General features: G+C 45.0%; 1 protein-coding gene across 1 annotated transcript in view; it reads left to right on the top strand.

The window, feature by feature from the left end:
- The window catches only part of ADGRG4 (adhesion G protein-coupled receptor G4), a gene marked incomplete at its 3' end in the record, with an annotated part of 56,618 nt that extends 40,898 nt beyond the window's left edge, over positions 1-15,720 (top strand). The window contains exons 4-10 of the mRNA XM_082717957.1: positions 250-518; positions 4,300-4,378; positions 6,672-6,952; positions 11,860-11,961; positions 12,875-13,042; positions 15,397-15,438; positions 15,710-15,720. Of these exons, the coding sequence (XP_082574083.1) occupies positions 250-518; positions 4,300-4,378; positions 6,672-6,952; positions 11,860-11,961; positions 12,875-13,042; positions 15,397-15,438; positions 15,710-15,720 (952 nt within the window). The remainder of the gene's footprint in view (positions 1-249; positions 519-4,299; positions 4,379-6,671; positions 6,953-11,859; positions 11,962-12,874; positions 13,043-15,396; positions 15,439-15,709) is intronic.
- Between the last annotated feature and the right edge of the window lie 276 nt (positions 15,721-15,996).

Below are 15,996 nucleotides of genomic sequence, written 5' to 3'. Positions count from 1 at the left end.
GGTGGAGAGGGAGAGAGAATCTCAAGCAGACTCCTGTGTGCAGAGCCTGATGCACGGCTCAATCTCATGACCCCAAGATCACCAGCTCAGCTGAAATCCACAGTTGGCTGCTTAACTTGAACCGACTGAGGCACGCAGGTGTCCCCAGGCGCTTCTTTTATTCTTTCACTTCTCAGGCAGATAAGATGTGGCAATGCTTCATTAAAACCAGAGACCCTCCCTAACCAAACACTGTGCCTTTTCTTTTAGCAAACTCCGAAAAGATCATCCTTCCAAAATCCTGATCAACCTGTGCATGGCACTACTGATGTTAAACCTGACGTTTCTGGTCAATTCCTGGTCCTCATCATTTCAGAAAGCCGGACTCTGTGTCACAGCTGCGGTGGCCCTCCATTACTTCCTGCTCGTCTCTTTGACTTGGATGGGCCTAGAGGGGGTCCACATGTACTTGTCTCTCGTCAGAGTCTTCAACATATATGTCCCCAATTATATCCTTAAATTTTGTCTCGTTGGTTGGGGTAAGGATATCTGCTTGTCTGATGTCTCTATTTTAGGCCTGTATTTATTTCTAATTCCGGCTTCCTGAGACACAGTATTCAGGACCAAATTCTGTTATTATCATCAGTAAGGATGCTGCATCCTTATTCAGCATTCACAATACTTCCAAGAGAAGGATTTCATCATTATTCCCATCTCATGGTGAGGACACTGAGGTGCAGAGAGGTTAGGTAATTCGCCAGTGTACACAGCTGGTATGCGGCAGAACTGGGATTTGAACCAGAGATTTGGCTCCATAGTTTGGACACATAACCTCTATGATGCAGCCATATTGTTGATGGGACAGGGAAAGAGCTTGGAATGTGCGGAGGGGTGCTGGGTCAAACACGCCCTGATTCCCACTACACCCCATGGTGGTCATTGTGGCTGTTCCCCGATAGAAGAAGCCAGGAAGGGAACCCAGCATGACAATTCCCTAATTTAAATGTTTCTTCATTGGTTTGCTGTCCTGTATTTCTGACACGGTCAGCTCAGTTCCTGACCCCCCTTTGCCTGTTCAAAATAGATATTGAGTTCAGAGTATGTGTTGGAGACACAGGAGGCGTATGTGAAGTGGGACACAGGATCCATGCGAAGATAGATTTTATCTTCCACTGCCTTTGTAAAGACAATAGCTTCCCAATTAGCTCCTCATCCTTTTAATGAGTTCATTAACATAGCACATGCTTTCACGGGATACACAGTCAGTGCTATTATCCATGCTAATGTGGGGAGCAGAGACAGGCAAATACTAAGCAGAGCATAATCTAAAGTTGTTTTAGCACACTTTGCAATCCATCAGAAACACGGAGCCCAAAGCAGTCAGCACACTCCGGTGCCTGGCAGCCCTCATCTCAAGTCAACCAGGAGATTGAAAAACCTTGCAGAAGAGGCTTCATGAATAATCCCCAAAGCAGATAACCCACACTGTAAAGGGGCTGGAAATCACACTCGGTCCTGGCTTTCCTTCCCCCTTGTCATCTCTCATCCTTGGTTTCCGTCTCAGTCCCCTCCTCCTTCACTCGCTCCTCCGGTGGCGGGGTTCCCCAAGGCTCGCTTTTTTCTCTTGATCTCGTTCCACACACACTTTCCGGGGTGCAAGGAGCAGCAGCGAAGGCGAAGACTTGGAACCTGGAGGTGGGATAAACCTAGGGAGTGTCAAGGACACACCCAAGCCAAAGTCAAGGCCAAGGCCCGACCGCCTGGACCAGTCCAGATGTAACAAGCTGCTTTCAGATTCAGCTGATGGCTTTCTTATCCAGCTGAAAGACCCGCGGATCCCCTTACCCAAGAATCCAACACTGCCACTGGATGCAATCAGCAAGAGGTTCTTTATTGTTACGCAGGCGCCTGCGGGTGGTCAGCGCGCGCCTGCGGGTGGTCAGCAGCTCCTGCTAGCTGAGCACACCCGGCTGGGGTGGTGCCGGGTTTTTATAGACAGGTACAAACAAGTTTTGGGTGGGGCGCAACTGATTGGTGGACAGTTTGAACTTTTGAAAAAGGCATATGTGGAGTTTGCTGATTGGCTTTGGGGACCCGCGCGCGCGAAGAGAGAGGCGGGAAGGGCGAAACAGGCTGATTGGTTCTGAGGGCCCGCTCGCGGGAGGAGAGAGGCGGGAAGGGGGAACAAGAAGGGGGAAAGGTAGGAATGCCATCATGGCGTCTCTATTATTTCTATAAGCCAAGCAGTTACAGAAGGGCAAGAGAGCAATTAATCACGCAATTAACAACCTAATCTACGCCTAAAAGCCAGCGGTTCACAGAAAAGCAAACAAGCGGTTAGTTATCCTATCTATCTTCTAGGGGAGGGGGCTTTCTGGGGGAGGGGTCTTTCACAGCTAACGGAAGAGTAGCTAAAGGCGCCAGCTCCCAGGTCCTTGTCCCCCACACTATAAAAGAGTGACACCAAAACAAAAGGGAGCAGATGGCTGCCACATGAGTTGAGGGATTCCCTGTAGCCAAAGAGCCGGTTATGAGCTGGAGCTCTGCACTTTTCTATTCTGCAGCTCTGTGCTGAGGGGGTGGGGTGCAAAGCCCCACACCTTCCCTGAACCTGGGAGGGACAAGAAACTGCCTCACGACAGCCTCTGGAGGAGATGGAGAGGCGAGTAGGGGACAGCCTCCGCACCTCCTCACACACCTGGAGTCTCTTCCAACTTGTGCGGGCTCACGGGCTTTCTGCCCAAGCTCAGGTCCCCTGCTAGTCCAGACTTTGCCTGCTCTGCCCGTTGGGTACCTGTAAGGTCACCAGGGAGCCACTGCAGAGCTGTCCCCCTAAGGGGACTTTCGGAGCATTTAAATCTTAAACAAATGCAATCTGCTTATGTTTGAAGTTCTGTCTTCTTAATGCCAAAGCAACCTGTTGAAAAGTTTTTACTCCTGCATTTAAATCCCTGTCCAAGGCAGTTGATCGGTCCTCATTTTTTCTTTAATAACCAGTAGGGGATCTTTTTGTGCAGTAACCAGTTATGGATTGATCTGTTAATTACCAAAGGGTAAACACAGCTTGGGGACCACCTCACAACTCGCACTGTAGATGTGAGGCTTCCCTCCATCCCCCCTTTCTGGCTTCCAACAGATTAAAAAAACCTTTTTTAACACTCAATGTTACATGAGTTTCAGGTGTGCGACATCGTGACTGGACAAGTCTACACGTTCTGCCATGCTCCCTGCAATCTGTCCCCATACAGCGCCATTCCAGATACCATTCGAGACATTCCCTAGGCTGCGCCTTCCATCCCTGTGTCTTACTCATTCCATGACTGGAAGCCTGCCCTCCCGCTCCCCTTCACCTGTGTTGCCCACCCCCAACCTCTCTCCTCCGGCAACCCTTAGTTTGTTCTTTCTATTTATGGGTCTGTCCCCAGTTTTGTTTTGTTTGTTTGTTTGTTTTTTCAACAGGTACTTTTGTAAATATCTACATGACGCCAGGCACTGTGCTAACTGTGTGATATACAGATCAGGTGGGACTGTCCTGTCTCTCACAGAACAGGACAGTGGAGGATTTTTCAAGATGCTTGGCACTCTGGGATTCAGAACAGCCTTGCAAAGCATCTTACAAAATCCCTAAACCATGTACAGGTGTAATGCTCTTAGTTGAGGACAAATACATTGTTAGAAATGAAGAAATCATGTAAGTTTTGCAAATGTACACACAATTGGATTTTTAAATCCTGTGTCTACACTCACATCACGTTTGACCACTTTGACGGAACTGATTGCTTTATTATAGTCTGGCTGAACTGACTGGTCGTTAACTGGTCGATCTAGTCAAAATGTCAAACTAGTGACGAGTGTGGAAACAGCCCCCCTGTCAGAAAGCACTGAAGGCTGCAGCTGATTATCTCTGCCCTTCCTCCAAGGTGACCTAGACAAAAAGATCCTGGGAACTAAGGGGCTTTATCGAAAAGGAGAAAAGAATTGGCAGCCCATCATCTGGGAAGAAATGCTTGATGCGAACCTTTCTTACGATGAACTAGATACTTCTATTGCCAAGTTGATTTTTTGGCACTTGAGCTATTTTTAATAACCAGTGGGCGTTGTATTGGAGCCTTTGGCATGCTGTTTAGTTTAGCAGATTGGAGCACTCCTAGAAATGTTTAACTTGGAAAAATTCACAAACATTTTGCAAACAATGGTATTTTGATGCCCGCACATCTGTGGCTCAATTAAACAGTGTCTTGGTGTATCAGGGCTCACCGTCAATGATCAGGACTTCTCCCACTTCCTAATGGGATGCCTTTGGCTTGCTTCCCCCTCTAGGAATCCCGGGGATCATGGTGGCGATAACGTTATGTGTGAAAAAAGATCTGTATGGATCTCTGAGCTCAACGACTCCATTGTAAGTACCAGCATCTCTGCTTCTCAGGTGATGATGTGATCAGGGTCTCAGGGGTGGGGAGTGTTTCTGACCTGTGGCTTGGTCTTGACATTGGCTGGGGGGGGGGGGAGGACACTCAGCCTCAGCCTTTTTTGGCTTAAACACAGTCACGGTCAAACTCATATAACGATTAGGTGACTGGCTCTGTGTGACCTTGGGCAACTTACTTTACCTCTTCCTTCCATTTCCTCCACTGGAAAATGGGGGACAATAATGTTTGCTGTCCATGTAGTGTGTAATTAAAATGACATCACATACATAAAATGTTCAGCATATGGCCTGTTCCACATGTTCTACATAATGGGCCGTGATTACGATTAGAAAGCTCACAGAACCCGGGAGGAGTTGTAGTGAGCACTGTAAGGAATAGGGAGACGGTTGGGAGACATTTTCCACCATCAACAACAATCTCCCCGAAAGACTCCACTGCCTTCCTTTGTAAATTGGCTCAGCCTTGTTTTCCTCTCTTCTTTTAATTTTTAAAAATATTTTATTTTATTTTTATTTGAGTACAGTTGACACACAATGTTACATTAGCTTCTGGTGTACAACTTAGTGTTTGGACAAGTTTATACATTATGCTGTGTTTGCCATCTTTTGTTTCTTCTTTATCTTTCCAGAACCTTCTTTTATAGGTGCATAGCCAGTTATTATGTAGCCCTTTAGATAGTGTGCTTTCCTTTCATGCTTCTGATTGTTTTTTACTTACCCAGATCCATTCTCTTTATTGTTGCCTCTCAAGCTGGTTTTTTTAACTACAGATTTCCTCTCTCATCGGACTGCAATGAAAATGTGGGAGGTCTCACCCCCCCAGACGCCTCCATCTTTTGTGTTGAGTTCCACCTGCCAGCAGGTGCTTTCTAATTATATGATTTCTTATTATCCTTCCTTTCTCTCTCTTTTCTCTTCCTTTCCTTCTCCTCTAGCCTTGCTCCTCGCTGTTCCGTGGCATAAAGGGCCCCCAGTGCCTACATATTGGTGATTCTTCTTCAAAGATCAAAAGCAAAAACAAAACCAGAACAAAACCAACTCCACTCCTCCTGAAAAGAGCCCTTTCATATGTGAATTGGTTAGTAAGAGGCAGAGTGCTCTAAGAGCTTTTTTTTTTTTTTTTTGGTAATTATATTTTGAAGAAGTAATACATGCACATGGTACAAAATTCAAACACACAAACGGGTAGAGGATGAAAAGTAAGCCCTTTTCCCAACCCCCAGCCACACTGTCTCTTTTCCTTGATGCAACTATTATTACCAACAATCAGATCTGTATAGATATTCTCTTGGACACTGTTATCCAAATGGTAGATATACTCTGTTCCATACTTAACAATATGTTTTAGGGATAATTCTCTAACCAAACATACACCAGCACTGTCCCTTTTAAAAATGTTTTCTATAGCCTCCGTTAAGGCTGAAGATGATATTCAGGGAACCCTAAATATTAGACTTTATTAGGGAAATTCAACGCTTTTTTTCCCTCACTCCCTCCCAACGTGTGCACAAACACACGCAAACTCACACATATGAACGTATCCACACCAGTGTGAACAGTACGATGGCAACGGATTTTTCTGGTTCTAAACAAGAGGTCTCGGCTAAGTTGACACAGAGTTCAATTGGCAACCTTGTCCCTGTTCAAAACTCAGAGGTAATGCCTCTAGTCATGGGAAATGTATCAGATGAGATATTTATTCATAGGAATCATCACTTATTTCTTCTTTAATAGAAATGGTAGAGCCATTAAGAGTTCAGTGGCCAGGGTTGCCTTTTGTCGTCCAAACCCGAGGATGTGGAGGGAGGTTTAAAATATACATCATTAACACTGATGATCTCTTCATTGTTTGACATAGCATTCAGGAAAGCCAGTCATTGCTCATGTCCTTTTACTGTGATATTTATCATGCAAAACAGAATTCATCCTGCAAACAAAAGCTCAGGTGTAAGGTGGTGGGGTGGGATGGGTGGGGGCTGGGAAGAGCCATTTTGGAGGAAAATATATCACTTGTTTTTCTGCTGTTGAGGAACAAAAAAGCCTCCCAGGGAATTGGACTGAGAAGTGCCTGCATATCCTCTAGGATTTCTGGCACTGGAAAGAACCCTGGACTGGGGCTCAGGAGATTGAGGCAGTCCCTCTCTCTAGTGCAGATGCTCTCAGGTGAACTAAAGCTGACAAGGTGATCTTCAGAGTCTCATTGAAAAGTACACATGTGAGTTTCTCTGCCTCACAACGGCCTTCTCTTCCTTGTCTCTTACAGTTGTTGGATTAAAGATGATTCTATCTTTTACACCTCAGTTGTGGCTTATTTTTGCCTCATATTTCTACTGAATCTCTCCATGTTCTGCACTGTCCTCGTTCAGCTGAATTCCATGAACTCCCAAAGCCGGAAGACTCGGCGGCAGACGATCCTGCATGACCTCAAAGGCACAATGAGCCTGACATTCTTACTTGGCCTCACCTGGGGGTTTGCTTTTTTTGCCTGGGGACCTGTAAGGATTTTGTTCTTGTATCTTTTTGCCATTTTCAACACGTTGCAAGGTAACTTCTTCTTCTTTGTCCTTTCCGTGGCTAGCCAGAGCTCCCCACCAAAGCTTTGCTGCTTTGGAAAAGATACTCCGAGAGGCTTCTGGTATCGATCAAGTGATAGACAGTCATTGGAAACATTACCCAGATGTTCGGACGTCATGAAATGAGCTCACTCTTACTTGGGGATATAGACAAGAGCCCAGAGAGCCAACTCAACTCCAGCTAGTTGGCAATGTTTATATCAAACACTGGCTGGTGATACTTTCTACAGTATTCCCAGTATTCTCTGAATACTGTAGAATACTGAACACTGCATACCAAAACCACATGGTTCTCGTAAGTGTTCGGGTCCACACTTGTGTTGATATTCTGAAGCACACGATCCCATCGAACACAATAATCACTGAACAGCAGACACATTAAACTGTTGACCCCCTAGACTCTGGCTACATCAGAGATCCAAATATGGTGGGAAGGAGCCAGGTTAGGAAATTAGAGAGTTGTAAAGGAATGAAGATGAAGAGCAAAGAGCCGTGGGTCAAGGCAAGAGGCCAAGGTTCTAGTCTTGGGTTTTGCTCCAAACTGACCTTGAACAAGTCGCCACAGCTGGTTGAATTAGATGATCGTAAGCTAATGTCTCTATAGTTCTTTAATTTTATTCCCATTTTCTGCTGAAAGAAGGAAATGATAGTGATGTGGTAGCTGATTGCGTGGTAGGCCAAAGACGTCACGAGCAGTAAGAGTGAGGGGTCTGGTTAATACACCTCTGACTCACTGTTGATGTTCATTTTAACCTGACTTTGCCTGTTACAAATCTTCAGGGGAAGAGGCATGCAGAATGATTTCCTGGGAGTGTTGGGCTCTGCTCCATGCTCCTCAAATTTGGCCCAGTTCATTTAAACTACTAGGGCAGCTGGGAGGAGCTTGGGCAGTGCATTGAATGAGGGTCTCCTTGAGTGCTCCAAACTACTTATCCACTCACTGAACCCCTTTACCAGACTCCAGGCCATTGGTAGTCCATAGGATGTTCCAGCAATAGAAGAGTTCCATGGTCAAAGAATTTCAGGAAATGCAGCAAACTATATTCCCCCATTCTTAAAATGGTACCATCTATATTTATCATGGTGAAAGTTCTGAGACCTTCTGCTCGAAAAAAAAAAAAAAAAGATTTGTTTTAACCAAACTTTTTTTTTTTAAGCCTCAGAGCACTTTGTCGTATCATTATTAACCCTTGCAGAACCTTGGGAAGTATGACTTGGTGTGTAGTTACTCTATGGCAGGCATTTGCAGGGAGATGGAGCGGCAATCTAGAATAAGGCACAACATTTGCTCTCATGTCTTTCAAGAAACCATCTCATTTTAGAGCAATGAAGTGTATCAGCCGAAATTTCTGTCCCACCAGATTCTTCCAAGCATGTTCCGATTGGAATGTAAAAAGGCACAGAAAGCCCGGGTATAGAACATATGCAGGAGTGGATTAGGAACCACATCCCTGAGGCAGATTTCTTCCTCAGCAGTAAGTCTGCTCACTAATTCTGATGAGAAACACACTCACCCTATGCCAAGAGGGGCTAACGGGGAAGCTGCTGGAAAGAACAAGAGAGCAAAGCAGTTTAAGGCTTACAAAGGGAGGAGGAAGTCTACAAAGCAAGGGCTCCATTCCTGAGGTGGAAAGGGAAAGTGGTTTCTAAGCAGAAAGCCTCCGTGGCTTCAAAGCAGAATCCAGTGGGGGATCTCCTGAGGACTAAACCCAAAGTCCCACAGATCCCGCATGGACAGAGCCCAGCTGTCTGTCTGTCAGATACGTTTTATGGCAACCAAGCACCAAGCGTTTCTGGTTCTCCTAGTCCTGCCTTACAAGATAGAAGGTGCCCTCCTCCAGAGGGCGGGTTTGCAGCGTCCTGAGTTTCAAACTCAAGTTACCACACGCACGCACACACACGCACACACATACACGCACACACGCACGCACGCACGCGCATGCGCCCTCCGAGCAAGCCTGCAACGGAACAAGTGAACGAATGAGCCGTTTAAACGACAGGTGGCAAGTTTGCAGTTCTGGCTGAAGGGGGTTGCCCTGTGGTAAGGTGTGAAAAATGTGCACAGTGAGCCATTTCTGAAGAAGGGTTGCACAAATAAAAAGGCAGGTGACAAAAACCGGATATCTTCCCTCACGCCTGTGTGCTAGTGAGTAAGCAGATCAATCTGTTATTGGAAGGAAAAGGGAAGGCTGACAGGCAGAGAGGGAGAGCTGGGAGGCAGCTCATTGGAATTCATATAATAACCTTTAAGTCTGAGAACAAACTAAACTCCATGCAGGAAATCAGCATGGTAATACGTGCTTGTGGTCTCTGTTGCCCCTTGTTCCTGCTGAAGCTGGAGGAGTTTTACATGCTCCGAGACTGGGGTTTGCTCTCACCAGGTTGCTGCACCCCCTTCCAGGTGGCTGCTGCTTGGAAGGAGTGAGCGCTGCTCGACTCGGTTACACAGAGATAAAGCCCTCAGGGGAGTGAGTGAGACATGTCATCCCATTTAGCCTCCAGACTGTTACCTCCCACCTGGAATCAGAGAGTCTCAGGGCTGGGGCTGGGGACCCAAGTTCCTCCCAATCCAACTTCCCCTGGAGTGACAGAAAGTCACGTGCCTCTACCTGGAACTTTCCAGATACGGAGAGCTCACTGTTCTGTAAAGCAGAGCATTCAGTTTCTCTCTTTGTCTAATGGAAAGATATTTGACATTTAACATCGTGTAAATTTAAGGGGTACAACATGTTGATTTGATACACTGATATATTGTAGTATGATTACCGCTGTAGCTTCCAATCTGCTCTGCATCTTATCCAGGTCCCCCTTTTCTGAGGGTAGAATGTGCAGTACAGTGCTTAAGACCTTGGGCTCTGCAACCACACTTCCTGCGTTTGGTCTTGAGGCTGCCGTTTCAATATTAGCCTCGTGAGTCGGTCAGATTTACTAGATTTCCAGAACTCTGAGATCTCTCAACTAGAAAAATGACACTAGCAGCACAATGCCTATGACATAATCATTACTTAGTAAACACTAGCTTCGATTACCTAGTTTGTCCTCTTCATACCAGCCCTTCTACGTCTGTAGTTATAGCTACCATCTCTCCCCACCCCGTGTTCCCACTCCAAGTCTTCTCTATTCTTGAATACTTTGATTTGTCGTCATCATTTCAAAATGAAGTCTCCCAACCTGAATATTGTACTGGTAGGGAGAAAGGGCCAAGCTGGGTCAGGATGGCGGAATATTCTTACCTGCCTCAACCAACATTCTTGACTTCCACTGATGCCCTAGCTGAAGTGAGCTTTGGGGACATTTACTATTGACTCATGCTCAACTTGCAATGAGTTAGGACCACTCCAACCCATTATTAATCAGTTACTTCAGCACAACTGACCAGTGAGGAGGCAAGCTGAACCTTATATAGAGAACAAAGGGTTGCAAACTGCACTTGGGTCAAAAGAAAGATTTTGAGGCCAGAGAACATAATACGAAGGCTGCAGAAACTGAGAGTTTGTGTCTCGAGTGCCTTGGAGTTCAAGTCAACAAACATCTGTTGAGCTGCCACATAGTACTGGAGGCAAAGAGAGAAGTAATACAAGGATGAAAGGTCTTTACAGCTGGGTGAGGAGATGGGCAATACAGGGAGACTGTGGCCACATATAGCAACTCATAGAAGAAACAATGCTATGGGACCTCGGAGGTGGGAAAGATGAGTTTCAGTTTGAGGCACCTGGAAAGGCTTTGTTAATGGGAGATATTTCTTCCAATTCCACACCCAGACTATAGGAGATCCAATTTGCCCTTCAGAGCATTTACCATCAGGAAAATCTCAAGTCCTACTTTTTTTCTCCCAAGGCGGTATTTTAGAGAGAGGGGGTGAGAAATGGCCAGGGCTGCTGATGGATGCCCTCAACCCCTCTCGATCCCACTTTCAGGACAAAATCAGGGCTGGCAGTGGAAAAGGAGGACACCAAATTTATGGCTTCTACGTGGTGTAACTGTGCCAAAGAGTGTGTGTATTAGTTATCTATTGCCATGTAACAAATTACTCCCAAAGTTTAGCAGCCTAAAGCAACAGCACGTATTACCATACCCGGTTACTGGGTTGGGAATTTAGGAGCAGCTTAGCTGGGTAGTTCTGGCTCAGGGACTCTTTTTTTTTTTTTAAAGTGGGTTCCAGCAGAGCTTAATCTCATGACTCTGAGATCAAGACCTGAGCTGAGATCAAGAGTTGAGCACTTAACCAACTGTGTCACCCAGGTGCCCGTGGCTTGGGGACTCTTAGGAAATCGCAGTCAAGCTGTCAGCCAAGGATGTAGTCATGTGGAAATTTGACTGGTTCTGGAAAATCTGCTTCTAGGAAGCCTCACTCATATGACTGGGGACTGGAAGCCTCACTTCCTCACCATGTGGGCCTCTCCACAGGGCTGCAGAATGTCCTCACACTACAACACTTAGGTTCCTTTGGAGGGAGTAATCAGAGATAGAAGCCACAATGTCTTTTATAAGCTTTTCTTGGAAGTGACATGGCATCTCTTCTACCATATTCTATTGATATGTTGTGGAAAGAGATGACACAAAGATACAAATGCCAGGGTATAAGGATCATTAAGAACTATTTTGGAGGTTGACTACCTTTGCAGGGCTGCTCTCTCGAGCTCTATGATTGACAGCAGCCCTGGGGGAAACACTGTGGTTGATAGAAAGTCTTGAAACAGACCTTCTTACCATCACTGCCTTTGACAGGGAAGTTAGAAAGATGAGCTCAGAAAGCCATAATGGCTCTGGGGTTCCTTAGGAGGACTGTTTATGGTGATAAGAGTAGATCTGGGTCTGGGTGTTGGTGACTGTTGGTGAAAGAAGCTGAAACAGACTGACCTTCTTCTTTTGACATAGGATTCCTCATTTTCGTGTTTTACTGCCTGATGAAGGAGAGTGTGCGGGAGCAGTGGCAGATACACCTCTGTTGTGGGTGGTTACGACTGGATAATTCTTCGGGTAAGATGCCACTTTGGGTAAGGTTTTGAATTTCATGGGTTTCCCACAACTGATCTGAATAACTTGACTCCTGACTTGAATTCATAGAGCACTGGCAACATGGAGGCTGTTTGCATGTCATGAACTTGATTTGTACTTTTGTGTTGAGATGAATGAAGTCAAGTGAAGAATGTGATTCGGCCATATTTTAACTTAGTGAAGCTTCTCTTTTGGCCCAGATTCTTGAATTGCTTGTCGTCACTGTTACCTCAATCTCAACTCAATTAAAAAGAATACTGATTTAGTGCCCTACTATGTTTCAGGCCCTGGGTCACAGGGGCTTTCTGGCCTGTAGCCAATAGCAGGTTGAGTGGATGAGGGAACAAAGAGAGGCAGCAGAGGCAGGGAGAATCCTAGCTGAATGGAGCAGTGGCCCGTCCTACACAGTTAGAGATGTGGTGGACTCCGACGTTGTCTCTGAGATTATCTCCAGTCCAGGCAAATTGATTTTCTGTGTATCAGAGTCTCTTCCATTCAATTCAGACAACTTCTCTCAGCCTCAATGCAAAGCTCAGTCTGTTTTAGGAAAGGCAAGTGCTTGAACTTGAAGATTTTATAAATGGCACAGAGATCTCCCTCCTTTATCCTGGGCATGTCAGTAACCCACAGGTCTCTGTGCCAAACTCTAAGGAAAGGAGGCATCCTTGGTAAGTGAATTAGCTCTGGCTGTGTCATACATTACAATATAAATTTCCTTCTCACAACTTCATAGAGAAGCGGACCCCTTGAGGTACCTAGAACAGATACTCTCTGCATTGAGCTTCATATTTTTAACAAGATGATTGAGGTACAATTCATACATCATGCAATTTGCCCATGTTAAGTGTTGAATTTGATGTATTTTCTGGTTTTAACTTTTATGGTGTCATTTCAGATGGGGACAGCAGGTGCGGGCTACGAGTTGGGTATAAACAAGAGAGACTGAAGAAAACCTTCCAAGACAAATTGTTGACACCATCCTTCAAGTCAACTACCACAAGTTCTACCTTCAAACCTTTAGGCTCTGCGCAATGCATGCTTTCAGAAATCAGCTTCCCAAATGGTGAGGGAAAAACTATGCTGTCTACTCTTACATTCCAAAAATATCAAATTAATGTGAGGCGACATATGTGGTCTTGGGAGTTGGTTCCTCCTCAAAACTAAAAGCACGTGTGCACGTGTATACCTGGGCTCATTCCTGGCTGAGAAAGTGTGTATAGAAGCACCTAGTGAACTTGGTACATGCAAACCTGGTAGGTTATTCCACTGAAATGGGAGGGAAGAGACTAGAAGTCAAAACAAATTCATGTGTGATTCAAAACAATGGTCAGAGACTGTGAAAGCCAGAAGGAACGAACCTTAGACAATGTCCAGAGTGATGTTATTTTCCAGATGAGGAACCTTAAGCAGGGAAAGGAAAATGTCTTACAGATGCTTACTCAACATCAGCAGCAGAACTGGGGTCAGAACTCAGGTGGCCTGGCTCTCCGGCTGGGGCACATTGCACGCCACCAAGAACACCTACTGAGCAGCACAACGTTCTTAGTTGCTCAGCTTCTTCCATAGGAAGAGAAATTTCTAGGTACAGAGACAGCTGTTTAGGTGGAGGTCGTTATTGGAAGGGAAAATGTAAGGAAAGGGTTGATCTTTTTTTAGAGATTTTATTTATTTGAGATAAAGATATCTATCTCTTATGATAGATATCTTATCCATAGAGATAAGAGATATATAGATAGATATAGATATTATATCTTATATATAGATAAGAGATATATCTATAGAGATAAGATATTTATTTATTTGAGATAGAGATATCTATCTCTTATGAGATAGAGCTCATAAGAGAGCACAAGTAGAGAGGGAGAAGCAGACTGCCCATTGATGCAGGGCTCAATCCCAGGACCCTGGGATCATGACCTGAGCCAAAAGCAGACCCTTAACCTACTGAGCCACCCAGGCGTCCCAGGAAAGGTTTGATCTAAAAGCCTAAAGTAAAGAGAAAGGCAAAGGGAACAAGAACTTGAGAACTCAAGCTGATGTTGTGATACCTCTGTTTGTGTACTGCCCTGGACAATGATGCTTACTTAAGGACCAAAGTTGATTCCAGTTCACACATACAGAACACCTCTGGTGGCCCGGCTGTAGCCATTCTCACACCTCAGTGCTGGTGGAACTGCTGCTTGTATTTTTCATTATATTGGCTCCACACAGCTGTTCTATTTCCAAGGTCTGCAGCCAATCTGAAATCAGCATGGTGGGTAAAAAATAAATAAATAAATAAATAAATAAAGCCACCAAGAGTCACCTGGCTGGCGCGGTTGGTAGAACATGCAACTCTTGATCGCGGGGTCATGAGTTCAAGCCCCACATTGGGTATAGAGATGACTTCAAAAATAAAAAAAATAATAAATAATAAAATCTTTAAAAAATAATAAGGCACCAAACTTGGAGTCAGAAGGCTTTGGTTCAACTCCCAGCTCTGTCACTAACTCTGTAACCTTGGGCACATCTCTCCCTTAGTGGGAGCTACATTCTTTCTACCTTCAACGTGAGGAGGCTAGGATGGACAGATAATCTCCAAAGTGCCTACCAGCTTCTGGACTGTGTGGGACAACATTGTTTCCCAGTTTAGGCTGATTGTCTAGTGTACAGTCTCAGTCTCCTTCTCTGTATGGGAAAGTTGGTGCATATGGAAAGACTCTTTCCATGCCCCCAAGTGTTCATTACTCTGGCCAGCTAACTTGCAGATACATTCCGGTGCTCATATGGAGGCACTGGGGAGCCATAGCATATAATAGAGGGAAGAAGTTGTGGAAGCTGCTTAGTAGATAATAGTTGAGGCCGATAGGGAAATACCATTTTTGCAAAAGAGTTCATTGGCATTGGCTCTCTTGCTGTCCCTGGGGGATACTGTTTCATTATCAAATATATGGCTCAAATGTGCATGTCTTTCTTCAGGGGGGATGGTAGCCCCCTGTACCTAGAATTTTAGGTTTGTTTTTAATAACATGCCCAGCATTTTAGTGTTGTTGTATCAAGTAACAGATCCAGAGAGCCAAGGGCCTGGGGTTGTGACCATGACACAGCTGGTGAGACAGGTAGTCTAGCCTCTTGGCCACAGGTTCCAAATCTGCAGTCTGGATGTGGCCCTCGGATGGTCAGAGCCAGCAGTTTTATTTCCATGAACACGGAGTAAAGACGTGCCTTCTGTAATTGCCCAAACAGTGCTGTCAAGATGAACGAATTTACCCTGGGTCCACATGAACTACCCAAGACAAGCCCCACAACCTTTACTTCCTTTCTATTCCTCTATTCACTCCTTCATTTGGTTAAAAAAAAAAAAAATGTCTGTTACTTCTACTATCTGCGAAGTCCCCAGTGCAACAACTGAAAATGTTCTTTTTTTCTTTAACGCAGGTGACTTTGATGAAGATCCCTACTGTTTCTCTCCCTTGAGTTGTAAAGTTGTGCCTAATTATGTGGGAAGAATATTACCTGTGGAAGTCAAAACGAATTCCACTCACAAAGATTTCTTGAATAATTCCCAACAGAGATACCCACCTCCCCCTAGCCCCAGATTAGGGAAAATGTTGAGTTTGTGAAACCATCTGCTTCGACTTTGTATTCTAAGTATTATTTTGGAAGGCGCAGAATGAAATAGCGTTTCGTGGCTATTAAAGTCAGAATAATTCTCCTATTCATTGTTATAGCTGTTTCTTTCTTTTTCTAGGTAAGATTTGAGCGTATAGTCGTGGGATATTGGGGGACACATTTCCACAGCACTGGAGATTTTGTTTCAAAACGCTAAGTGTCCCATCCTGAAAGAAAAGAATTAAGATCAGAGTCCTTAACTTCACTAGGAATGAAATAATTTCAGGCAGTCCCAGTTTTCAGATATTCAGTTGGCTTGACACCCACAGGGAAGTAGGAAGAGTCTCAAGGTCATACCTGTTGACATGTAACCACGTTTTGTGAAGATCATCATCCTTAGTGTGGCTGGACAGAGAGCTGGTTTCT

This window comes from Mustela nivalis, assembly GCF_964662115.1.
Source record: "Mustela nivalis genome assembly, chromosome: X".
NCBI classification, from domain to species: domain Eukaryota; kingdom Metazoa; phylum Chordata; class Mammalia; order Carnivora; family Mustelidae; genus Mustela; species Mustela nivalis.
The sequence above is the reverse complement of the archived record's forward strand: the minus strand, read 5'-3'. Positions and strand labels throughout refer to the sequence as shown.